Source organism: Lithobates pipiens, unplaced genomic scaffold, assembly GCF_037356315.1.
Source record: "Lithobates pipiens isolate NorthernLeopardFrog02 unplaced genomic scaffold, aLitPip1_a1.2 Scaffold_25, whole genome shotgun sequence".
NCBI lineage: Eukaryota > Metazoa > Chordata > Amphibia > Anura > Ranidae > Lithobates > Lithobates pipiens.
In genome coordinates this window covers 89,338,457-89,366,368 of record NW_027507787.1, presented here as the reverse complement: position 1 = coordinate 89,366,368, position 27,912 = coordinate 89,338,457, and the positions used below count along the sequence as shown (strand labels likewise).

The 27,912-nt window shown below is 48.4% G+C and overlaps 1 protein-coding gene across 2 annotated transcripts in view; it reads left to right on the top strand.

Moving 5' to 3' along the window:
* LOC143930375 (membrane-spanning 4-domains subfamily A member 8-like) overlaps positions 1-27,912 on the top strand; it is a 99,885-nt gene that overhangs the window by 49,811 nt on the left and 22,162 nt on the right. For both annotated transcript variants that reach the window (XM_077454654.1, XM_077454655.1), the window contains exons 3-5: positions 22,283-22,393; positions 24,295-24,351; positions 25,982-26,113. In XM_077454654.1, the coding sequence (XP_077310780.1) occupies positions 22,283-22,393; positions 24,295-24,351; positions 25,982-26,113 (300 nt within the window). The remainder of the gene's footprint in view (positions 1-22,282; positions 22,394-24,294; positions 24,352-25,981; positions 26,114-27,912) is intronic.

Sequence of the window (27,912 nt, the reverse complement as noted above, 5' to 3'; positions counted from 1 at the left end):
AATGATGGGAGGGTGGGGTTTCATTTTTTAAATATATTTTTTCACAGTGCTTTTGGGAAAGGGGGTGGTCGGTGTCAGTGGGGCAGTGGACGGAGTCGGTGTCAGTGGGGTAGTGGTCGGTGTCAGTGGGGCAGTGGTCAGTGGCAGTGGACGGTGTCAGTGGGGCAGTGGTCGGTGTCAGTGGTCTGTGTCAATGGGGCAGTGGACGATGTCAGTGGGGCAGTGGATGGAGTCAGTGTCAGTGGGGTAGTGGTTGGTGTCAGTGGGGCAGTGGTCAGTGGGGCAGTGGACGGTTTCAGTGGGACAGTGGTCAGTGGCAGTGGACGGTGTTAGTGGGGCAGTGGACGGTGTCAGTGGGGTAGTGGTAACTCAGTTACTACATTGGAAAAGTAATTAGTTACGCGGCAAAGTAACTGAGTTTTTTTATTTTTTTTTATTTCAAGGGGTGGGTCTAGTATTACTGTAACCAAGGGGTGCATTTATTATTATTGTTATATATCGTGTAACCAAGGGGCTGCTCTATTATTACTCTAACCAAGGGGCAGATCTGTTATAGCGTGTAAGCAAGGGGTGGGTATTATTATTATATTGTGTAAGGGGCGGATGGCTACAGAAGAGGGCGAATGTTAAATTAATGGGCAGAGCTCGATATATAACAATAATAATAAATGCGCCCCTTGGTTACAGTAATACTAGACCCGCCCCTTAGTTACACGATAGACGCTCCTCGCAGAGTAGCACAAGGATCGGGAGCGTGCGGCATTGCCTCGTACAATTACATGTTAACTGTGCCTGCGCGGTGTAGAGTTCAGTCAGTGCTGTTTAGGTTTGGCAATTTTCGGAAGCTCCGAAGTCCTTCATACTGCGCATGCAGGGCTGGTGCAAGGATTTTTGACACACTAGGCGAAATCTCATTTTGACGCCCCCCCCCCCCCAATTGGCTCCACCCTCACTGAGATTTTTGTGGCGCCTCTTCATCTATTTCTTCAGCCGTGGTCCACAGGCCTGCACCGGCCCAAAGACAAATAGTGGATGGCACCAGCTCGCTTCCTCGCTCCAGTCGTGGCCCACAGGCTAGGGCAGTATACAGACAGACTAACTGTGTAACTGCCTGTCTGTACAAGCATACAGATACAATGGCAATGCTTTACAGGCTCTTACTAAAAATGATAAAAAATCCACATTTTTGTACCTGCAAAAAGATCTGCATTTATTTATATTTTTACAAAGGTGAACTTGAACCTTCACACCTCAGATGACCCCAATTCCTGTATTTTCAGGTCTCAGATCACTCAATCACTGTATTGCCCTAAATGGCTGTTCCCCTCTGCACTCCCCCTCCGCACCTCTGTTCCCCCTCTGTACCCCCCTGCCCATCTGTTCCGCCCTGCACATCTGCCCCCCCCCTCTTACACACACATATCTGTTCCCCCTCTGTACACCCCTGCACCTCTGTCTCCCCTACACACACACATATCTGTTCCCCCGCTGTACTGCCCCGGAACTTCAGTTCCCCATCTGTACTCCTCTGTATGTCTGTTCCCCCTCTGTACTCCCCCACAACTTCTATTCCCCCTCTGTACCCCCTGCACATCTGTTCCCCCTCTGTAACCCCCTGCACATCTGTCCCCCCCTACACATACAAATATCTGTTCCCCCTCTGTAACCCCCTGCACATCTGTCCCCCCCTACACATGCAAATATCTGTTCCCCCTCTGTACCCCCTGCACATCTGTTCCCCCTCTGTACCCCCTGCATATCTGTTCCCCCTCTGTACCCCCCTACACGTCTGTCCCACCCCCATACATATATCTGTTCCCCCTGCACGTCTATTTCCCCTCTGTAACCCCTGCACGTCTGTTCCCCCCCACACATATATCTGTTCTCCTTCTGTACATCTGTTCCCCCTCTGTACATCTGTTCCCCCCTACACACACATATATCTGTTCCCCCTCTGTCCCTCCCCACACACATATATCTGTCCCCCCCTACACACACACATATACAGTATCTGTCCCCCCTCTGTACATCTGCCCCCCCTACACACACACATATATCTGTCCCCCCTCTGTACACAGTGCAATGCACTATAAACCTGACAGCAGAGTCATTTTTTTATTACATGTGACTGTAGACTGCAGCACTGAGCGTGCTGCTCGTGCTTCTACTATACCTGAGTCAGCGGGGCTTTACTCCGTGAGAGCGGCGCTTCTGCCTACCTGTCCTCTCACAACAGATCCCTGAGCGACCAGGAGGAGTGTGTGTGTGTCCTCCCCTACACACACACACACACACACACACATATCTGTTCCCCCTCTGTACCCCCCCGCACATTTATCCCCCCCTACACACACACATATCTGTTCCCCCTCTGTACTGCCCCGCAACTATCTGTTCCCCCTCTGTACACCCCTGCACCTCTGTCTCCCCTACACACACACATATCTGTTCCCCCGCTGTACTGCCCCGGAACTTCAGTTCCCCATCTGTACTCCTCTGTATGTCTGTTCCCCCTCTGTACTCCCCCACAACTTATATTCCCCCTCTGTACCCCCTGCACATCTGTTCCCCCTCTGTAACCCCCTGCACATCTGTCCCCCCCTACACATACAAATATCTGTTCCCCCTCTGTAACCCCCTGCACATCTGTCCCCCCCTACACATGCAAATATCTGTTCCCCCTCTGTACCCCCTGCACATCTGTTCCCCCTCTGTACCCCCTGCATATCTGTTCCCCCTCTGTACCCCCCTACACGTCTGTCCCACCCCCATACATATATCTGTTCCCCCTGCACGTCTATTTCCCCTCTGTAACCCCTGCACGTCTGTTCCCCCCCACACATATATCTGTTCTCCTTCTGTACATCTGTTCCCCCTCTGTACATCTGTTCCCCCCTACACACACATATATCTGTTCCCCCTCTGTCCCTCCCCACACACATATATCTGTCCCCCCCTACACACACACATATACAGTATCTGTCCCCCCTCTGTACATCTGCCCCCCCTACACACACACATATATCTGTCCCCCCTCTGTACACAGTGCAATGCACTATAAACCTGACAGCAGAGTCATTTTTTTATTATATGTGACTGTAGGCTGCAGCACTGAGCGTGCTGCTCGTGCTTCTACTATACCTGAGTCAGCGGGGCTTTACTCCGTGAGAGCGGCGCTTCTGCCTACCTGTCCTCTCACAACAGATCCCTGAGCGACCAGGAGGAGTGTGTGTGTGTGTGTGTCCTCCCCTACACACACACACACACACACACATATCTGTTCCCCCTCTGTACCCCCCCGCACATTTATCCCCCCCTACACACACACATATCTGTTCCCCCTCTGTACTGCCCCGCAACTTCTGTTCCCCATCTGTACTCCTCTGCATGTCTGTTCCCCCTCTGTACACCCCTGCACATCTGTCCCCCCTCTGTATCCCCTGCACATCTGTCCCCCCTACACACACATATCTGTTCCCCCTCTGTGCTCCCCTACACGTCTGTCCCACCCCGCACACATATATCTGTTCCCCCTGCACGTCTATTTCCCCTCTGTACCCCTGCACGTCTGTTCCCCCCACACATATATCTGTTCCCCCTCTGTACCCCACTATACGTCTGTCCCCCCCCACATGCATATATCTGCCCCCCCACACACACATATATCTGTTCCCCCTCTGTACATCCCCCCCCACACACACATATATCTGTTCCCCCTCTGTACATCTGTCCCCCCCTACACACACATATATCTGTTCCCCCTCTGTACACAGTGCAGTGCACTATAAACCTGACAGCAGAGTAAATTTTTTATTACATGTGACTGCAGGCTGCAGCACTGAGCGTGCTGAATGCGCTTCTGCTATACCTGAGCCAGCGGGGCTTTACTCCATGAAAGCAGCACTACTGCCTACCCGTACTCTCACAACAGATCCCTGAGCGACCGGGAGGAGGGCGAGTGGATATCGCAGCAAGCCCGTATGCAGGGCTTTCATCTCATTCACTCCAGTGTGACAGTGGGGGATGATTGGTGCGACGGGGACAGCTGTGAGCACCGATCACCCCTGCATGGCTTTTCAGGTGAAAGCCGTGGGAGGGAGGAGGAGAAGCAGATGATGAAAAGCATGCAGGGGGTCGGTGCTCACAGCTGTCCCATCACACCGATCATCCACCACTGTCATGTGTGTTTACTGAAAACACAGGGGGCCACGAGCGCGCTCTGCATTAGTGATGGACGAACTTCCGACTGGACGTTTCGCGAACCGTAACGTTCGCGGCGGGCCCCATTGACTTCAATAGGAGGCAAACTTTGCAAACCTACAGGTCAAATTTGCAGCCACAAAATAATTAATAGCTGTGCAAACATAGTCCCACCACATGGCCAATGACATAACACATGTATGAGGTGAATCTGGGATCGACAACTACAAGCATTCTTTTTTTATATGTGAAATTGTTGTGACAATTCAGGACTATGGAGCGCATGAAGGCAATGGAGGAGAGGGAAGGTCAGGGTAGGCAAAGAAGAGGGTGCAGGAGATGATCACCAGCAGCGTGACATACAGCACTCACACCAGCACCGTGATATACAGCACTGACATCAGCAGCGTGACATACAGTAATGACACCTGCACCGTGATAGAGTGATCTGACACCAGCACCGTGATAGAGAGCACTGACATCAGCAGCGTGACATAAAGCACTGACACCAGCACCGTGATATACAGCACTGACACCAGCACCGTGATATACAGCACTGACACCAGCACCGTGATATACAGCACTGACACCAGCACCATGATATACAGCACTGACATCAGCAGCGTGACATACAGCAATGACACCTGCACCGTGATAGAGAGCACTGACATCAGCAGCGTGACATACAGCAATGACACCTGCACCGTGATAGAGAGCACTGACATCAGCACCGTGATAGAGAGCACTGACATCAGCAGCGTGACATAAAGCACTCACACCAGCACCGTGATATACAGCACTGACACCAGCACCGTGATATACAGCACTGACACCAGCACCATAAGCAGCCCCAGGAGGAAGTCAGCATAGCACAGGGATGGTGGGAGCCCCTCATAATGAGCATAGCACAGGGATGGTGGGAGCCCCTCATAATAAGCAGCCCCAGGAGGATGTCAGCATAGCACAGGGATGGTGGGAGCCCCTCATAATAAGCAGCCCCAGGAGGATGTCAGCATAGCACAGGGATGGTGGGAGCCCCTCATAATGAGCATAGCACAGGGATGGTGGGAGCCCCTCATAATATGCACAGCAGAGGTACAGCCCCAGGAGGAAGTCAGCACAGCACAGGGATGGTGGGAGCCCCTCATAATAAGCAGCCCCAGTAGAAATATGACACCACTCAACCTCTTCAAACAGGAGGGTACGGGCACATAGTACGGTGTGCTTTTTTTGGACAAGGAAGTGAGCCAAATGAAGAAAGAAGGTCTGTGTGCTCGATTAAAAAAATCGTTTCTAGACATATACATGGTCTACTGGTCACATGTGTTGAATGAGATCCATGCCTCATTCATTTTTAGAAATGTGAGGTAGTTAACACTGTCGTGAGCTAGGCGAGTACGCTTATCGGTCACGATCCCCCCTGCTGCGCTGAACGTCCTTTCGGACAGGACACTGGACGAGGGGCAAGCCAACAGTTGGATTGCAAATTGGGCAAGCTCTGGCCAGAGGTCAAGCCTGCCCACCCAGTAGTCCAGGGGTTCATCGCTCCTCAGAGCGTCCACATCGGCTGTTAACCCGATGTAGTCGGACACCTGACGGTCTAGGCGTTCCCTGATGCTGGATCCGGATGACACCTGTCGATGGATCGGCTGAAAGAATGACCTCATATCCGAAGTCACCAACACATCTTCAAACCGGCCTCTTCTTGTAGGCGCTGTTGGATTGGTACCCGCAACTCCTTCTCTGGGAGTGGGAATTGCTCCTCTGCCAGCGCACGCAAAAGCAGAATGCAGCATTTCTCGAAGCAAGGCCTGGAAGTGCTGCATTCTGACAGCCCTCTGTGACGGCGGTAACATTTCTGCCATTTTGTGTTTGTACCGGGGGTCTAAGTACTTTGCCACCCAGTACTGGTCCTTGACCCTTATGCTTTTTATACGGGGGTCCCTATTAAAACACTGGAGCATGAAGGCCCCCATTTGCACTAAACTGGAAGCAGTGTGGTGGCCTGGCTCCTGCTCATCATCCAGGATAATGTCGTCCTCTTCATTCTCCTCTCCCCATCCACGCACAACAACAGGGATCCCAGAAAGGTTTAAAGAATTCTCTTCTTGCTCCTCCTCATCCGCCCCAGCACCATCCTCCTCTGACTCCTCTTCAGACTCCTGTTGTTGACTTGTCTCAGATAGAGTAGCCCCCCCTGGGAATTCATCCAGCATTGCGACTTCCTCATCTTCCCGCTCCTGCTCCTCCACAGCTTGATCAATGACACGACGCAATGCACGCTCCATAAAGAAGGCATAAGGTACCATGTCACTGATGGCACCATGGCTGCGACTGACCAGTTTGGTGATCTCCTCAAATGGCCGCAGAAGTCTGCATGCATCGCGCATGAGCAGCCACTGGCACGGTGAAAAAAAACCCAGCTCCCCAGAACCTGTTCTGCCGCAGAGTTCATACAGGTAGACGTTAACTGCACGTTTCTGCTGGAGCAGCCTATCAAGCATATAGAAGGTTGAGTTCCATCGTGTCGGGCAATCGCAAATAAGACGTCTGACCGGCAGATTGTGTCACCCCTGAATATCAGCAAGGCGTGCCATGGCCGTGTAAGATCTTCTGAAATGGGTCGAGATTTTCCTTGCCTGCCGCAAGATGTCCTGGACCCCAGGGTATTTGACAACGAATCGCTGCACGACCAAGTTTAAGACATGTGCCATGCATGGCATGTGCGTCATTTTGCCCTGTTTCAATGCGCTAAGCAGATTGGCACCGTTGTCACACACCACTTTACCAACTGTCAAATTGAGCGGTGTTAGCCACTGATCTGCCTGTGAACACAAAGCTGAAAGGAGTGCCGGGCCAGTGCGGCTCTTGGCTTCCAGGCACAACAGACGCAGCACGGCATGGCAACATCTCACCTGGCATGTCGAATAGGTTCTGGAGAGCTTTGGCGGCGCAGCGGAAGAGACGCTAGCAGCGGAAAAGGAGGAGTCAGCCGAGGAGGAGAGGGAGGAGGATGGAGTAGGAGGAGGAGGAGAAGAAGAAGAGTCAGGCCTGCATGCAATCCGTGGCGGTAAAACCAAATCTACACGGGTGCCACGGGTTACATGCTTGACGGCCGTCAGAAAGTTCACCCAGTGGGCAGTAAAAGTGATATACCTTCCCTGCCCGTGTTTGCTAGACCACATGTCTGTGGTCAGATGTATCTTGGCACCGACACTGTGTGCCAGAGATACATTCACTTGCCGCTGAACATGGCCATATAGCTCTGGGATGCCATACTCTGAGAAATACTTCCTTCCTGGGACCTTCCATTGTGGTGTTCCAATGGCCACAAATTTTCGAAAGGCCTCCGAGTCCACCAGTTTATATGGTAGTAGTTGGCGGGCTATCAGTTTTGACAAGCCAGTAGTGATGGCCGAACGGTTCGCCCGGCGGTCGTTTCGCGGCGAATTTCCGACTTTCGCCGTCCGCGGGTTCGAACGCCTTTTTCCGTCGTTCGCCCCGGCGGACTTACGTGTTTAATGTATACAAGAACTTTAACCTTTCGTGACACGTTTATCATGTGTTACAGGACAACCAATTGAGACATGACAGCTCATGGACACTTGGACATTCCCCCTAACCTATAAATACACCCGATCCGGTGGCCATTTTACATTCTTTCTTCTGTCACTGTAGGGAAAGGATCCTGTGTGGAGTAGGGACAGAGAAAACGCTAGCTATTTGGTACACAAAAGTTCTTTTCAGGACTGGTATAGGTGTTAGGTCAGCAGCCTGAGTTTCTTTTGTCAGTTTAGATAAAGGGACAGAGCGCTGTATGCTGCTATTTTAGGGACAGCTCAGCCAGATTAGTCTTTCTTCATCATCATCATCATCATCATCATTAGCTGTTACTATCAGGTCCACAAAAGAGCTGTTCCAGCTAATCGTTCCAGCCTACTCTTTTTTGCCAATTTGTATAGGGACAGGCAGGAAGCAGTGTTGTCAGGCAGTGAGGATAATTTTAAAGACTTGCTGTTACTATTAGTTCCACAAAGGTTCTTTTCAGGACTGGTATCAGTGGTACGGTAATAGGCTTGTACACGTATAATATTCTTTCTTCCAAATATAGAAAGAATATTATACTTGACTGCTGCCCTTCTGCTGCAGTCTGCTAATCATTCACAACTCACTTGTTCCACAAAGCTCTTTATCAGGACTGGTAACTTGGTCTGTCTAGGGTGCTACGGTACATAGGCTTGGGTGCGGTACAGTCTGCTGTTCTGTAAGGACCGCTATCGGTCCACAATACATAGGGTTGCCGTGCACTACTGCTGACCGCTGCCCTATACTGCAGCAGTCCTTCATTGGTATAGGGACTGACGTACAGTCTGCTAATCACTAACACACAACCTGCTTGGTCCACAAAAGTTCTTATAAGGACTGGTAACTTGGTATAGGGTGCTACGGTACATAGGCCTGAGTGCAGTACAGTCTGCTGTTCTGTAAGGACCGCTATCGGTCCACAATACATAGGGTTGCCGTGCACTACTGCTGACCGCTGCCCTATACTGCAGCAGTCCTTCAGCGGTATAGGGACTGACGTACAGTCTGCTAATCACTAACACACAACCTGCTTGGTCCACAAAAGTTCTTATAAGGACTGGTAACTTGGTATAGGGTGCTACGGTACATAGGCCTGAGTGCGTTACAGTCTGCTGTTCTGTAAGGACCGCTATCGGTCCACAATACATAGGGTTGCCGTGCACTACTGCTGACCGCTGCCCTATACTGCAGCAGTCCTTCATTGGTATAGGGACTGACGTACAGTCTGCTAATCACTAACACACAACCTGCTTGGTCCACAAAAGTTCTTATAAGGACTGGTAACTTGGTATAGGGTGCTACGGTACATAGGCCTGAGTGCAGTACAGTCTGCTGTTCTGTAAGGACCGCTATCGGTCCACAATACATAGGGTTGCCGTGCACTACTGCTGACCGCTGCCCTATACTGCAGCAGTCCTTCATTGGTATAGGGACTGACGTACAGTCTGCTAATCACTAACACACAACCTGCTTGGTCCACAAAAGTTCTTATAAGGACTGGTAACTTGGTATAGGGTGCTACGGTACATAGGCCTGAGTGCAGTACAGTCTGCTGTTCTGTAAGGACCGCTATCGGTCCACAATACATAGGGTTGCCGTGCACTACTGCTGACCGCTGCCCTATACTGCAGCAGTCCTTCAGCGGTATAGGGACTGACGCACAGTCTGCTAAACACTAACACACAACCTGCTTGGTCCACAAAAGTTCTTATAAGGACTGGTAACTTGGTATAGGGTGCTACGGTACATAGGCTTGGGTGCGGTACAGTCTGCTGTTCTGTAAGGACCGCTATCGGTCCACAATACATAGGGTTGCCGTGCACTACTGCTGACCGCTGCCCTATACTGCAGCAGTCCTTCATTGGTATAGGGACTGACGTACAGTCTGCTAATCACTAACACACAACCTGCTTGGTCCACAAAAGTTCTTATAAGGACTGGTAACTTGGTATAGGGTGCTACGGTACATAGGCCTGAGTGCAGTACAGTCTGCTGTTCTGTAAGGACCGCTATCGGTCCACAATACATAGGGTTGCCGTGCACTACTGCTGACCGCTGCCCTATACTGCAGCAGTCCTTCAGCGGTATAGGGACTGACGTACAGTCTGCTAATCACTAACACACAACCTGCTTGGTCCACAAAAGTTCTTATAAGGACTGGTAACTTGGTATAGGGTGCTACGGTACATAGGCCTGAGTGCGTTACAGTCTGCTGTTCTGTAAGGACCGCTATCGGTCCACAATACATAGGGTTGCCGTGCACTACTGCTGACCGCTGCCCTATACTGCAGCAGTCCTTCATTGGTATAGGGACTGACGTACAGTCTGCTAATCACTAACACACAACCTGCTTGGTCCACAAAAGTTCTTATAAGGACTGGTAACTTGGTATAGGGTGCTACGGTACATAGGCCTGAGTGCAGTACAGTCTGCTGTTCTGTAAGGACCGCTATCGGTCCACAATACATAGGGTTGCCGTGCACTACTGCTGACCGCTGCCCTATACTGCAGCAGTCCTTCATTGGTATAGGGACTGACGTACAGTCTGCTAATCACTAACACACAACCTGCTTGGTCCACAAAAGTTCTTATAAGGACTGGTAACTTGGTATAGGGTGCTACGGTACATAGGCCTGAGTGCAGTACAGTCTGCTGTTCTGTAAGGACCGCTATCGGTCCACAATACATAGGGTTGCCGTGCACTACTGCTGACCGCTGCCCTATACTGCAGCAGTCCTTCAGCGGTATAGGGACTGACGCACAGTCTGCTAAACACTAACACACAACCTGCTTGGTCCACAAAAGTTCTTATAAGGACTGGTAACTTGGTATAGGGTGCTACGGTACATAGGCCTGAGTGCAGTACAGTCTGCTGTTCTGTAAGGACCGCTATCGGTCCACAATACATAGGGTTGCCGTGCACTACTGCTGACCGCTGCCCTATACTGCAGCAGTCCTTCAGCGGTATAGGGACTGACGCACAGTCTGCTAAACACTAACACACAACCTGCTTGGTCCACAAAAGTTCTTATAAGGACTGGTAACTTGGTATAGGGTGCTACGGTACATAGGCCTGAGTGCAGTACAGTCTGCTGTTCTGTAAGGACCGCTATCGGTCCACAATACATAGGGTTGCCGTGCACTACTGCTGACCGCTGCCCTATACTGCAGCAGTCCTTCAGCGGTATAGGGACTGACGCACAGTCTGCTAAACACTAACACACAACCTGCTTGGTCCACAAAAGTTCTTATAAGGACTGGTAACTTGGTATAGGGTGCTACGGTACATAGGCCTGAGTGCAGTACAGTCTGCTGTTCTGTAAGGACCGCTATCGGTCCACAATACATAGGGTTGCCGTGCACTACTGCTGACCGCTGCCCTATACTGCAGCAGTCCTTCAGCGGTATAGGGACTGACGCACAGTCTGCTAAACACTAACACACAACCTGCTTGGTCCACAAAAGTTCTTATAAGGACTGGTAACTTGGTATAGGGTGCTACGGTACATAGGCCTGAGTGCAGTACAGTCTGCTGTTCTGTAAGGACCGCTATCGGTCCACAATACATAGGGTTGCCGTGCACTACTGCTGACCGCTGCCCTATACTGCAGCAGTCCTTCAGCGGTATAGGGACTGACGCACAGTCTGCTAAACACTAACACACAACCTGCTTGGTCCACAAAAGTTCTTATAAGGACTGGTAACTTGGTATAGGGTGCTACGGTACATAGGCCTGAGTGCGTTACAGTCTGCTGTTCTGTAAGGACCGCTATCGGTCCACAATACATAGGGTTGCCGTGCACTACTGCTGACCGCTGCCCTATACTGCAGCAGTCCTTCATTGGTATAGGGACTGACGTACAGTCTGCTAATCACTAACACACAACCTGCTTGGTCCACAAAAGTTCTTATAAGGACTGGTAACTTGGTATAGGGTGCTACGGTACATAGGCCTGAGTGCGTTACAGTCTGCTGTTCTGTAAGGACCGCTATCGGTCCACAATACATAGGGTTGACGTGCACTACTGCTGACCGCTGCCCTATACTGCAGCAGTCCTTCAGCGGTATAGGGACTAAGAGTTTTGTCACAGGGTGATTTAAAAAATGACAGGCAGAGGAAGAGGCAGGCCCTTCCGCAGGGGTGGTAGGGGTAGGGCAGGAGCAACAGCCTTGAGCCAAAGTGGGAAGTTGCAGAAGGTGCGTTCAATTACTTTAAAGGACGCACCAGACTTGGTTGAGTGGCTCACTCAGCCTTATTCTTCTGCACCCTCCTCATCCTCTCGATCTGCACCCTCTTCTTCACTCTCTGCTATGTGCACCCCCAAAGACACTACCACCAACAACACGACCACCACCACCACCACCACATACCTTCCGCTTGAGTCACTGGAATTATTTTCCGATCCATATCAAGAGGACATTTCTGATGCGCAGCCACTCTTGGTATTGGATCAGGAAGAGGAGGTAGCAACAAGCGCTACTCAGCAGTCTGACGCCAGTACCCAGATCAGCCCAAGGAGGAGGTTGGTCCCCGGTGTTGCTGCCTACTCTACTTATAGCGGTGGGGAAGGTGACGTTGATGATGACGTGTCTAGTGATGTCACGTGGGTGCCCACAAGAGAGGAAGAGGAGGGGAGTTCAGAGGGAGATATGGACCAGCAGATAGGGAGGAGAAGCAGCAATGACTTACATTGCACAGCAGGGACAAAGCAGACTGCAAATGTATCAGGAGCGAGTCATCGACCATGTACGGTCACATCTGGCGCTCCCAGGACACCGGCACATGGCTCCGCAGTGTGGGCTTTTTTTAACGTGTCCGCTGCTGACAATAGCGTTGCCATCTGCAATCTTTGCAGTCAACGCGTTAGTCGCGGTAAGCCCAATACTCACCTAGGGACGACCGCCTTAAGAAGGCACATGAGCAGCCATCACCGAGCCCAGTGGGAGCAACGGAACACACAAAGCCACACTGCAGGCTCTCACCGTCCAGCCTCGTCTTCTACTTCTCCTTCTCCTCTCTCCTCACAATTGTCCTCCACTCCACCTTCCATCACGCCAAGCTCACATTTTTCTGCAAAAAGGCAGGCTTCCGTGGGCCTAATGTTTGAGCGTAAAAAAATGATGACGCCGGATAACCCTCTTGCCCAACGGTTGGCGGCTGGCTTGTCAGAACTCATAGCCCGCCAACTACTGCCATATAAACTGGTGGACTCGGAGGCCTTTCGCAAATTTGTGGCCATTGGAACACCACAATGGAAGGTCCCAGGAAGGAAGTATTTCTCAGAGAAGGGCATCCCAGAGCTATATGGCCATGTTCAGCGGCAAGTGAATGTATCTCTGGCACACAGTGTCGGTGCCAAGATACATCTGACCACAGACACGTGGTCTAGCAAACACGGGCAGGGAAGGTATATCAGTTTTACTGCCCACTGGGTGAACCTTCTGACGGCCGTCAAGCATGTAACCCGTGGCACCCGTGTAGATTTGGTTTTACCGCCACGGATTGCATGCAGGCCTGACTCTTCTTCTCCTCCTCCTACTCCATCCTCCTCCCTCTCCTCCTCAGCTGCCTCCTCCTTTTCCGCTGCTAGCGTCTCTTCCACTGCACCGCCCAAGCTCCCCAGAACCTATTCCACATGCCAGGTGAGACGTTGCCATGCCGTGCTGCGTCTGTTGTGCCTGGAAGCAAAGAGCCACACTGGCCCGGCACTCCTTTCAGCTTTGCGTTCACAGGCAGATGAGTGGCTAACACCGCTCAATTTGACAGTTGGTAAAGTGGTGTGTGACAACGGTGCCAATCTGCTTAGCGCATTGAAACAGGGCAAAATCACGCACGTGCCGTGCATGGCACACGTCTTAAACTTGGTCGTGCAGCGATTCCTTGTCAAATACCCTGGGGTCCAGGACATCTTGCGGCAGGCAAGGAAAATCTCGGCCCATTTCAGAAGATCTTACACGGCCATGGCTCGCCTTGCTGACATTCAGCGGCGACACCATCTGCCGGTCAGACGTCTTATTTGCGATTGCCCGACGCGATGGAACTCAACCTTCTATATGCTTGATAGGCTGCTCCAGCAGAAACGTGCAGTTAACGTCTACCTGTATGAACTCTGCGAAAGAAACGGTTCTGGGGAGCTGGGTTTTTTTTCACCGCGCCAGTGGCTGCTCATGCGCGACACATGCAGACTTCTGCGGCCATTTGAGGAGATCACCAAACTGGTCAGTCGCAGCCATGGCGCCATCAGTGACATGGTACCTTATGCCTTCTTTCTGGAGCGTGCATTGCGTCGTGTCATTGATCAGGCTGTGGAGGAGCAGGAGCGGGAAGATGAGGAAGTCGCAATGCTGGATGAATTCCCAGGGGGGGCTACTCTATCTGAGACAAGTCAACAACAGGAGTCTGATGAGGAGTCAGAGGAGGATGGTGCCGGGGCGGATGAGCAGGAGCAAGAAGAGCATGCTTTAAACCTTTCTGGGATCCCTGTTGTGCGAGGATGGGGAGAGGAGAATGAAGAGGACGACATTATCCTGGATGATGAGCAGGAGCCAGGCCACCACACCGCTTCCACTTTAGTGCAAATGGGGGCCTTCATGCTCCAGTGTTTTAATAGGGACCCCCGTATAAAAAGCATGAGGGTCAAGGACCAGTACTGGGTGGCAACGTACTTAGACCCCCGGTACAAACACAAAATGGCGGAAATGTTACCGCCGTCGCAGAGGGCTGTCAGAATGCAGCACTTCCAGGCCTTGCTTCGAGAAATGCTGCATTCTGCTTTTGCGTGCGCTGGCAGAGGAGCAATTTCCACTCCCAGAGAAGGATTTGCGGGTACCAATCCAACAGCGCCTGCAAGAAGAGGCCGGTTTGAAGATGTGTTGGTGACTTCGGATATGAGGTCATTCTTTCAGCCGACCCATCGACAGGTGTCATCCGGATCCAGCATCAGGGAACGCCTAGACCGTCAGGTGTCCGACTACATTGGGTTAACGGCCGATGTGGACGCTCTGAGGAGTGATGAACCCCTAGACTACTGGGTGGGCAGGCTTGACCTCTGGCCAGAGCTTGCCCAATTTGCAATCGAACTGTTGGCTTGCCCCTCATCCAGTGTCCTGTCCGAAAGGACGTTCAGCGCAGCAGGGGGGATTGTGACCGATAAGCGTACTCGCCTAGCTCACCACAGTGTTAACTACCTCACATTTCTAAAAATGAATGAGGCATGGATCTCGGAGGAATTCAACACATGTGATCAGTAGACCATGTATATGTCTATAAACAATTTTTGGAATCAAGCACACAGACCTTCTTAATTCATTTGGCTCACTTCCCTGACCCAAAAAAGCACACCGTACTATATGCCCCTACCCTCCTCTTTGAAGAGGTTGAGCGGTGTCATATTTCTACTGGGGCTGCTTATTATGAGGGGTTCCCACCATCCCTGTGCTGTGCTGACTTCCTCCTGGGTGTTCTTATTATGAGGGGCTCCCACCATCCCTGTGCTGTGCTGACTTCCTCCTGGGGGTTCTTATTATGAGGGGATCACACCATCCCTGTGCTGTGCTGACTTCCTCCTGGGGGTTCTTATTATGAGGGGATCACACCATCCCTGTGCTGTGCTGACTTCCTCCTGGGGGTTCTTATTATGAGGGGATCACACCATCCCTGTGCTGTGCTGACTTCCTCCTGGGGCTGCTTACGGTGCTGCTGTCAGCGCTGTATGTCACGGAGCTGCTGTCAGCGCTGTATGTCACGGAGCTGCTGTCAGCGCTGTATGTCACGGAGCTGCTGTCAGCGCTGTATGTCACGGAGCTGCTGTCAGCGCTGTATGTCACGGAGCTGCTGTCAGCGCTGTATGTCACGGAGCTGCTGTCAGCGCTGTATGTCACGGTGCTGCTGTCAGCGCTGTATGTCACGGAGCTGCTGTCAGCGCTGTATGTCACGGAGCTGCTGTCAGCGCTGTATGTCACGGAGCTGCTGTCAGCGCTGTATGTCACGGAGCTGCTGTCAGCGCTGTATGTCACGGAGCTGCTGTCAGCGCTGTATGTCACGGTGCTGCTGTCAGCGCTGTATGTCACGGAGCTGCTGTCAGCGCTGTATGTCACGGAGCTGCTGTCAGCGCTGTATGTCACGGTGCTGCTGTCAGCGCTGTATGTCACGGAGCTGCTGTCAGCGCTGTATGTCACGGTGCTGCTGTCAGCGCTGTATGTCACGGAGCTGCTGTCAGCGCTGTATGTCACGGAGCTGCTGTCAGTGCTGTATGTCACGGAGCTGCTGTCAGCGCTGTATGTCACGGAGCTGCTGTCAGCGCTGTATGTCACGGAGCTGCTGTCAGCGCTGTATGTCACGGTGCTGCTGTCAGCGCTGTATGTCACGGAGCTGCTGTCAGCGCTGTATGTCACGGAGCTGCTGTCAGTGCTGTATGTCACGGAGCTGCTGTCAGCGCTGTATGTCACGGAGCTGCTGTCAGCGCTGTATGTCACGGAGCTGCTGTCAGCGCTGTATGTCACGGTGCTGCTGTCAGCGCTGTATGTCACGGAGCTGCTGTCAGCGCTGTATGTCACGGAGCTGCTGTCAGCGCTGTATGTCACGGAGCTGCTGTCAGCGCTGTATGTCACGGAGCTGCTGTCAGCGCTGTATGTCACGGAGCTGCTGTCAGCGCTGTATGTCACGGTGCTGATGTCAGTGCTCTGTATTACGGTGCTGCTGTCAGTGCTCTGTATCTCCTGCACCCTCTTGTTTGCCTACCCTGGTCCCTGACCTTCCCTCTCCTCCATTGCCTTCATTAGCTCCATAGTCCTGAATTGTCAGAACAATTTCCCAAATAAAAAAAAAATGCTTGTAGTTATCGATCCCAAATTCACCTCATACATGTATTATGCTATTGTCCAGGTGGTGGGACTACGTGCTACCCCCTAATAATTACCCCGTGGCCGCAAATTCGACCTAAAGGTTTGCGAAATTCGCCTCCCATTGAAGTCAATGGAGCCCGCGGCGAACGGTCGTTTTCGCGAACGTTTGTGCCCGTTCGCGTTTCGCGTTCGCGAAACGTCCCGTCGGAAGTTCGTCCATCACTACAAGCCAGCCATCAACCATTGGGCAAGAGGGTTATCCGGCGTCATCATTTTTTTACGCTCAAACATTAGGCCCACGGAAGCCTGCCTTTTTGCAGAAAAACGTGAGCTTGGCGTGATGGAAGGTGGAATGGTGGACAATTATGAGGAGATAGGAGAAGGAGAAGTAGAAGACGAGGCTGGACGGTGAGAGCCTGGAGTGTGGCTTTGTGTGTTCCGTTGCTCCCACTGAGCTCGGTGATGGCTGCTCATGTGCCTTCTTAAGGCGGTTGTCCCTAGGTGAGTGTTGGGCTTACCGCGACTAATGCGTTGACTGCAAAGATTGCAGATGGCAACGCTATTGTCAGCAGCGGCACGTTAAAAAAAGCCCACACTGCGGAGCCATGTGCCTGCATCCTGGGAGCGCCAGATGTGACCGTACATGGTTGATGACTCGCTCCTGATACATTAGCAGTCTGCTTTGTACCTCCTGTGCAATGTAAGTTATTCCTGCTTCTCCTCCCCATCTGCTGATCCATATCTCCCTCTGAACTCCCCTCCTCTTCCTCTCTTGTGGGCACCCACGTGACATCACTAGACACGTCATCATCGACGTCACCTTCCCCACCGCTATAAGTAGAGATCTCGGAGTAGGCAGCAACACCGGGGACCAACCTCCTCCTTGGGCTGATCTGGGTACTGTCGTCAGACTGCTGAGTGGCGGTTGTTGCTACCTCCTCTTCCTGATCCAATACCAAGAGTGGCTGCGCATCAGAAATGTCTTGATATGGATCGGAAAATAATTCCTGTGACTCAAGCGGAAGGTATGTGGTGGTGGTGGTGGTGGTGGTGTTGTTGGTGGTAGTGTCTTTGGGGGTGCACATAGCAGAGAGTGAAGAAGAGGGTGCAGATCGAGAGGATGAGAAGGGTGCAGAAGAGTAAGGCTGAGTGAGCCACTCAACCAAGTCTGGTGCGTCCTTTAAAGTAATTGAACGCACCTTCTGCAACTTCCCACTTTGGCTCAAGCCTGTTGCTCCTGCCCTACCCCTACCACCCCTGTGAAAGGGCCTGCCTCTTCCTCTGCCTGTCATTTTTTAAATGACCCTGTGACAAAACTCTCAGTCCCTATACTGATAAAGGACTGCTGCGGTATAGGGCAGCAGTCAGCAGTAGTGCACCTCAACCCTATATATTGTGGACCTATACCAGTCCTGCAGGAGCGATCCGGGATGAGGGGATGGCCGTTGGTTTCTGGCCACCCCCTCTCGATCGCTCCTGGCGAATGAAAAGCTTCCTCCCACTGTGTATAGTAAACACAGGCAGGGAGGAAGTGATGTCATTCTCCTCGGGGCGGTCTTATTGACACAGTAAGTGTGCACCAACACTATACTAACACATAGGCACACATAGGCACACAACCCCCCCCCCCCCCCCGATCGCCCCCCGATCCCCCTGGCCCCCCTCCCCCCAGTCACAGTGTCACTGAATGCAGTGATCATTTATTTACTGATCACTGCATTCAGTGTCAGTTGTGACAGTAAAAACTGTCAGGGCAGTTAGTGTTAGGTCCAGGGTAGCCCCCTACCACCCCCCAATAAAGGTTTAACCCCCTGATTGCCCCTAGAGTTAACCCTTTCACCCCCTTTTGCCAGTGTCACTAAGCGATCATTTTTCTGATCACTGCATTAGTGTCGCTAGTGTCGCTAGGTAGCTAGTTATTTTTTTAGGTTCACTGACAGGTTTTTATAGCACTAGGTACCCCGATATAATACCCAATAATGGTTTTAACCCCCTGATTGCCCCTAGTTAACCCTTTCACCCCTTTTGTCAGTGTCACTAAGCGATCATTTTTCTAATCGCTGCATTAGTGTCACTGGTCCCGCTAAGTAGCTAGTTACTTTTTTAGGTTCACCGCCAGGTTTTTATAGCGCTAGGTACCCCCATATACTACCCAATAACTGTTTTAACACCCTGATTGCCCCTAGTTAACCCTTTCACCCCCTTTTGCCAGTATCACTAAGCAATCATTTTTCTGATCGCTGCATTAGTGTCACTAGTGTCGCTAGGTAGCTAGTTATTTTTTTAGGTTCACCACCAGGTTTTTATAGCGCTAGGTACCCCCATATACTACCCAATAATGGTTTTAACCCCCTGATTGCCCCTAGTTAACCCTTTCACCAACGATCACCGTATAAGTGTCACTGGTGACGCTGGTTAGCCAGTTAGTTATTTAGGTTCCCCGTCAGGTTTTTATATAGCGCCAGGGTCCCCCTTATACTACCTAATAAAAATTTGAACCCCCTGATTGCCCCTAGTTAACCCTTTCACCAGTGATCACCGTATAAGTGTTACGGGTGACTCTGGTTAGTTTGCTTTTTATAGCATCAGGGCACCCGCCATTTATTACCCAATAAAGGTTTAACCCCCTGATCACCCGGTGGGTGATATCAATTAGGTTTTAGGGTCAGGGTCTGCGTCGCCCCAGGCAGCGCTAGGTTAGTGCCAGTACCGCTAACACCCACGCGCAAAGCATAAACCTCCCGTAGTGGTATAGAATCTGAACAGATCAATATCTGATCTGATCAGATTTATACTAGCATCCCCAGCAGTTTAGGGTTCCAAAAAAACGCATTGTTAGCAGGATCAGCCCAGATACCTGCTAGCACCTGCGTTTTGCCCCTCCGCCCAGCCCACCCAAGTGCAGTATCGATCGATCACTGTCACTTAAAAAACACTAAACACATAACTGCAGCGATCGCAGAGTTAGGCCTGATCCCTGCGATTGCTAACAGTTTTTTTTGGTAGCGTTTTATATTTAAATCCGGAAGGCAGTGCTTGGTTTTCAGGGCCCCGTACGCGGCTAGGCTCCAAAAAAGTCCCCCACATGTGGTATCCCCATACTCGGGAGAAGCAGCAGAATTTATTTTGGGGTGTAATTTGACTTATGCCCATAGCATGTGTGAGCAATATATCATTTAGTGACAACTTTGTGCAAAAAATAAAAAATTGTAATATTCCTGCAACTTGTGGCAAAATATAAAATATTTCATGGACTCAACATGCCTCTCAGTAAATAGCTTGGGGTGTCTACTTTCCAAAATGGGGTCATTTGGGGGGGGGGGGGGTTTGTGTTATTTTGGCATTTTATGGCCTTCAAAACTGTGATAGGTAGTGAGGAGTGAAATCAAAAATTTGCACCATTAGAAATCCTGAAGGCAGTGATTGGATTTCGGGGTGCCGTATGCGGCTAGACTCCCAAAAAGTCCCACATATGTGGTATCCCCGTACTCAGGAGAAGCAGCAGAATATATTTTGGGGTGCAATTCCACATATAACTATGGCATGTGTGAGCAATATATCATTTATTGACAACTTTTTGTAAACTTTTTTTTTTGTGTGTCATTATTCAATCACTTGGGACAAAAAAAAAAAATATTCAATGGGCTCAACATGCCCCTCAGCAATTTCCTTGGGGTGTCTACTTTCCAAAATGGGGTCATTTGGGGGGGGGGGTTTGTACTGCCCTGCCATTTTAGCACCTCAAGTAATGAGATAGGCAGTCGTAAATTAAAAGCTGTGTAAATTCCAGAAAATGTACTCTAGTTTGTAGACGCTATAACTTTTGCGCAAACCAATAAATATACGCTTATTGACATTTTTTTTTACTAAAGACATGTGGCTGAATAAATTTTGCCCTAAATGTATGACTAAAATTGAGTTTATTTGATTTTTCTTATAACAAAATGTAGAAAATATATTTTTTTCTCAAAAAGAGACAATCAAATACCATCAAAAGAAAGCTCTATTTGTGGGAAGAAAAGGACGCAAATTTTGTTTGGGTACAACATTGCATGACCGCAATTACCAGTTAAAGCAGTGCAGTGCGAAATTGTAAAAAGACCTCTGGTCCTTAGGCTGAAAATTGGTCCGGGGCTGAAGTGGTTAAGGAATAGCAGACTGTATCTCACTCAACCCTATGTACTGTAGTACCCTATACCTTACCAGTCCTTATAAGGACCTTTGTGCAACTAGTAGATTGTGAATGATTAGCAGACTGTACCTCTGTCCCTATACTGATAAAGGACTACTGCAGCAGAAGGGCAGCAGTCAAGTATAATATTCTTTCTATATTTGGAAGAAAGAATATTATACGTGTACAAGCCTATTACCATACCAGTCCTGAAAAGAACCTTTGTGGACCTAATAGTAACAGCTACTGATTAAACTGACTGTCCCTCACTGCCTCACACACAACTTCCTGCCTGTCCCTATTTAAACTGACAAAACACAGGCTGCTGGAACAATAACTTGAATAGCACTTTTTTGGACCTAATAGTAACAGCTAATGATTAAACTGACTGTCCCTGCAGCACACAGCGTCCGGTCCCTCTCTCTACACTGACAAAAGACAGGCTGCTGCAACAATCAGTAGCACAGCAGTGCCTCAAACCTATATCCTGAACTACACCTAACACCTATACCAGTCCTGAAAAGAACTTTTGTGGACCAAATAGCTGGCGATTTGGGTCACTGCACACTCTCCCTGCTCCACACAGCAACCTCTCCCTATAGTGACAGAAGAAAGAATGTAAAATGGCTGCCGGATCGGGTCTATTTATAAGTTAGGGGGAATGTCCAAGTGTCCATGTGCTGTAATGTCTCAATTGGTTGTCCTGTACCCCATGATGGATGTGTCATCATAGGTCAAAGTTCTTTTACACAGTAAACACGGAAGTCCGCCAGGCGAACGGCGGCAATGGTCCGCCGATCGGGCGGATGGTGAACAGCCGAAATTCACCGCAAAACGACCGCCGGGCGAACCATTCGGCCATCCCTACTCTGCATATCCTGCACGCTCTGGTCAAGGGGAGTGTAGAGGTGGGCGGGGAGTCTGCTGACATCATGACTCCGCCCACCGAGCGCCAAACAACAGACCCGCCCACTGAATCTGGACTTTTTTGGGGTTTCAAACAGCTAAAGGGGGGACATTTGACAGGTGAGGATACATGCAGGAGGCCTGTATATCCTTATAGATCACCACTATGGCACTAGGTTAGAATTGATGAGAGTGGGTTTACATCCACTTTAAGGTTTGATCCCTCACATGACCTTGTCCTCCGCCTGGTCCTGGGGTATTGGTGACACACCTTCAGGTGAAGCATTAACCCACATGCATGGGTGACCCCGCCCACACATTATTTGCCATCATTTTTTTAAATTCACAGCTAAGTAGGAAGATCTGCATACACTAAGATCACCTGATCAGTCACAGTTGGACATGACTAAAAAGGCTTTATGGGCTCCCCAAGAGAACAAGTGGTTTACAACTGCATTGTCTGTTCAGTGTCACATGCTACTGGATGAATATGCATTCATTATCCATTAGCATCATTTTTGAGAGAACTAGTTGTAGTCAGCATGGAAAATAACCATTTCATTGTTTTGATTTTAGACTATCCTGATCCTTGTGGGCATCGCACACATTGGCATGGGTTTTGGCCTATTTTACACATTATCCGCAACTGCAATTTACAGTGGAATTTCATTCTGGGGAGCTATTTTTGTAAGTGAACAAAAAAATATTTATACTATTTGTAAGAAATCAACATGCTATTCTCTTAACTTGTAAGGTGCCAATAATTTACATGAACTTCAAAACAATACATATCAGGTGCTGTCTCTGAGAAGCTACCACACACATCAGACATCATGCCATAGGAGCTGCCATACACCCCAAGCTCCTCCCCTGAGGAGCATCTGATCTCCAAGTATATAAATGTACACCCACATAGACTAAAGATGATTTTTGGGTGGAAAGCTATTTAACGTAAACTCTTTCAGAACAGAGAAACAGAACTCTACATTTCCACCTATGCAGCCTATAGAATGCAGACTCAACAGCTGGGATCCCTGCCCACCCACAATCCAGTTTAAGAAAGTAAAAAACACTGGAGTCTGACTGTGATCCTCTTTGACTTTATTGTTTAAAATGATAGCTCGTGCTGCTGTTATTAGTGTATGCTGCTGTTTTTTAAACAACAAGGTTGAAGAGATTAAAAAATATGTATGTGTTTTTTTTTGTTTTTTTTTGGGGATTCATACTTACCTAGGTGGATATAGCATCAGTCCCCCAGGTGCCTCTACACTGAGAACCGAGTGATCGAACACCGCCTCAATCACTCTGTTCTCACAGCTTCCCGAGCAGAGAAGAAAAATAATTCCTGGATGGCCGCACATCAAAAAAGGCATCTTTATTGGCAAACGATTAAAATCAAAAAACAAATGGTTAACGTGTTTCGTGCCCCATCATGGCGCTTATTCATAGCTAAAGAAAAGAAGCGTTTTCATGGGTATAATACAGTATTGAAGCATTTAGACAAACCTATAGGCTAAACGACCAATCAAAAACAGCAGTCTCAATCCCATGAGCATGCTTCAAAATACTTCCCTTAGCAGAATGGAACACACCTGAGCAACAAAAGGGTGGCTAATACTTGTACTTGTCAGCCATGCTCAGTGTGTGAATCTATAATCCCACGGGAAGAAAAACATGATAAATACTTAAACCCTGGATCTAGTACAAAATAACAGCTTCAATATCAAAAGTATATTATCTGACATAATCTGTTGAAAAAATTGCCACAACTATGCATACCTCACTATCGTTATTGGAAGTGTATAAAAATGAACAAATAATAACATATATAGCATCCATGCATATTGTCATGTCACCTGTAAATTTGAACAGATCCCAAAAATGTGCTAATGAAATCCATAATAAATTTAATTAAAAATATGTAAATATCATAATGTCCATATAAATACAAGCATCCAAAGGAAAAGCCAGTGCTCACACCACTAGGCATATTACGTATACCAAAAATTCCATTAGGGCGAGCACTTTATTGTGGATCTGGGAGGTTGGAGTGGTAATCTCTGTGTCTATTCCCGAGCAGAGAACGGCTGTCACTGCTCTTTGCTCTGCCCCCCCTCCCCCCCCGTGCTCACTGGAGGCTATGGAGGGGGTGGGAGCATCCGGCTCAGGCTTTCAGTGGTTCGCTATGGTAAGTAGCAGTAAGTGAACCAACTTCAGCCCGCTCTCTGCTAAAACCGGGTCACAGGAGTACAAAACTAACTGCACCCCTGTGATCCATAGGAGAAGTACAGCCAAAGAAGCTTTGACTGTACTGCTTTAATAGCCAGACTCCAGCATTATTTTTGTTTCTAAAGCCCTTGCTGGGTGAAAAAGTAAGCTGCAGTTGCTGACCTTCTAAAAATATTAGCTGTCTATCCATCTACTAGCACACAGCTGGTGAAATCATGACGTTTGAGCAGTATACTTGTTCAATACCTTCATTATGAACACAATACATGTTGAGCCACAATTCCACTCACATAGCAAAGCCTAAAACCACACATCCACCATGTTTTACAGTTAAAGTCCATTTTGCTTATATTTTGCAGAACATCATTGCAGGCTCTTTGTCAGTGGCAGCTGTGTCCAAGCCTTCCATGTGTCTGGTAAGTGGACGCTATATACACAATGGAGTTCTGATTGCTTTTATGGTCATAAAGCATGCTAAAAATCAACCCATTTAAAACTGACATTGATGGTGGCTCTGGAATGGGTCTGTTGAATCAGACTCTGGCCCCATATAGTATATTTCCATGAAACCCCAAATCTGAGGTCACCCCAGTATATTACCTGTATCTGCTCCTCCTTGCTGTGGAATCTCACTCATCTCTATTAGCAGAAGGATACTCACATGTCAAGCATAATTCTGGCCAGACTATAACCTCCTGTAAGCATGTTCTTTGTGTTTGACTGCCAGTGGTGATTATCTCAGAGCACTGACCCAAATTGCTGCAGCAACTGATCAAATGAAAAATTTCCAACCCCTTTGACCAAAGCAGATCACTGGATTGACTTCTGTTGAGTGGAAATGGTTATAGATGGATTGAATTTTGGGGAGTCCCTGCTCTAATGGCTGAATTTTGATCCACCTATAGCTGGACTAAGGAATTAAAGGGGAAAAAAAGAGAGTAAAGTTGGCCGTACATTAATCGCATCAGCTCCAGCGATGTACCTGTACGTCACTGGAGTTTGAAAAGTTATACCAGCAGCTGCAGGCATCATCCCAGTACCGTTTTTTAGAGCTGGCGGCCAGCTCTCTTGTAAGAGCAATTCTAGCAGCTAACTAGCCGTTGGATTGCTTTTACAAACAGCGGGAAGGGGATATCCCCCCTCCAGCCCCCTCCAGCCATCTTCCGCAGCTGTACCGGGATCTCTCAACGCACCGAGATTGTCCAGCTTGCTCTTCCACCAGGTATTCCTAGAGCCTAGCAAAGACCCGATCAGCTTTGTTGGGCTCTATGCTATAGTAACCAGGAAGCCATGAAGTCACATCACTTATGGGTTACCCAGATGTAAACGGCACCATTTTTAAAAATCAAAAGCATTAGATCTCACTGATCTTGGTGTGATTAAATGCTTTTAAGGAAAAATGAGGGATCTGAGGTCTTTTAAAGTACCTGTCACCTGCCTACTGCTGTCACAAGTGATGACAAAAATTAAAGCGACAGTGTAAAAAATAATTTAAAAAAAATAACGTGCCCACATCCCCTCGTGCTTGCACACAAACACGAACGCACGTGTCAGTCACGTGTGCACGCAAACAGAGATTATTTCACACATGTGAGGTATCACCGCAAACGCCAGCTCATGGGCAGTAATTATAGCACCAGACCTCCTGTGCTAATCTAAAGTGGTAACCTGCAAAGCCTTATAAAGTGTCACATATGGATAGTAAAATTTATATAATTTGTCGCGGCTTCATAGGCATGCTCAATTTTAAAGCGTGACATGTTTGGTATCTATTTACTCACCGTGGTGAACCCTCCCTACCATCAGAACACACGTGTGTGTTTTGTTGGCTATAGCAAACACAAAAGAGAAATCAAGAGCCCAGAAGAGAAGGTGAGGGGCTGCTCTGTGCAATACCACTACACAGAGCAGGTACGTGTAACATATTTATTATTTTACAAAATTTTTTTTCTGTAACAACTATTTTAACAATGTTTATTCTGCCCAAAATAAAATATAATACGATTAAGATGAGCTTTTAAGCAAAGTGTCTTTATTTTCTTACAGATAAAAGGCTCCCTGGGCTTGTGCATTATAATATCCATTTTTTCTGTTGTTGGACTGATATTGAACATTGTGGATTTCTTTGTAACTTACTGCTATGATCCTTATTCCTATTATTATTATATATGTTATGATGTAAGTATCTATCTATCTATCTATCTATCCAACTGGGTAAAAACATGGCAAAAGTCATATTCTTCCAATTTTACCAACCATAAAATGTTTTGGTGGAAGTTCCATATTAATATTTAAAAGGACACGTTTTCATAAAGACTCCCCAGGCCAGGCACCTAGCCCATTAAACTACCCTAAGCTAAACCATCCACCCTACAGATACTTATTGTACCTCCTGCCTACTTCTGTCTAATGCCAGGTACACATGCCCGGACTTTGACGGACTAGGTCCGACAGTCTTCCCGACGGACTTTCGGCAGGATTCCGGCAGACTTTCCGAATGAACGGACTTGGCCACACAAGCACACCAAAGTCCGATGGATGATGTACGACCGGACTAGAATAAGGAAGTTCACAAGTAACAAAAAGTGTCCAAAAAGTGAATATTAAAGACAAAAAATATATAGTAAATTAAAAGTCTCTTAAAGTGTCAGTGTCCTGGTTATAATGAAATGAACCACCACTGTGCTACATATAAAAATTGAAAGCAATATAAATACATTTGATGAAAAGTCTCTTGTTGTGTCAGTGTCCTTAATAAACCACCACTGTGCTCCACAACTTGGGTGAATACCACCACAAAAATAAATAAAAAGCACTAAAAACAAACGCTGGCCGGCTGGTTCACTTTATATTTATGCACTAGGCACTTTAATTTTAGTGGTAATTATTATCTATGTTTGGTAGCGCAACACCATTTATTAATTTTTTACATTCTAGGAGCCCTTCCTCCTTCGTAAACGATGCAGTGACGTCACTGCACGCCCTCCCAGGCACATTTCATCATACAGACGTTCTCAATGGGGATGAGGACACATTGAGAATGTCTGTCTGTGTATGACGAAACGCATCTGGGAGGATGTGCAGTGATGTCATCGTGTTGTTTACAAAGGAGGAAGGGCTCCTAGAATGCCAGCCGGTGTTTGTTTTTAGTGCTTTTTATTACTGTAACTTTGTAAGTTTATCTACGTTTTTAATAAATATATTGTCATTATGGTATCACGCTATGGTCCTCTGTTTGGTTTATATGGTCTATGTTGCTACGAATCACATGTATTGCTAAGTCCAAGTGTTTTGATTACCTGGAGGAGGTTGCCTGGAGGGACCCATTTCATACACTTAAGGCCACGGCTGGGTATAGGCAAACGCTGTCTTTGCTTACCCTCTGGCAAGCAGCTTTCTTATTGGTGGTGGTATTTACCCAAGTTGTGGAGCACAGTGGTGGTTTATTAACCACTACAATACAGGGCACTTTCGCCCCCTTCCTTCCCAGCCCAATTTTCAGCTTTCATCGCTCTAGCGCTTTCAGTGACAATTGCGCGGTCATGCTACACTGTACCCAAATGAAATTGTTATCATTTTGTTCGCACAAATAGAGATTTATTTTGGTGGTATTTATTCACGACTCCGTTTTTTATTTTTTGCGATATAAGCGCAAAAAAGCGGAAATTTGGAAAAAAAACAATATTTTCTTTTTTCTATTTTAAAAGAAATCCAATAAAATCAAATTTTGTCATAAATTTAAGCCAAAATGTATTCTACTACATGTTTTTGGTAAAAAAAATTCCGTTAAGTGTATAATAATTGGTTTGTGTGATCACGGACATATGTACGCAAATGATCATGTACATATGTGTGCAGGTGATCACGTACAGTGGTGTGAAAAAGTGTTTGCCCCCTTCCTCATTTCCTGTTCCTTTGCATGTTTGTCACACTTAAGTGTTTCGGAACATCAAACCAATTTAAACAATAGTCAAGGA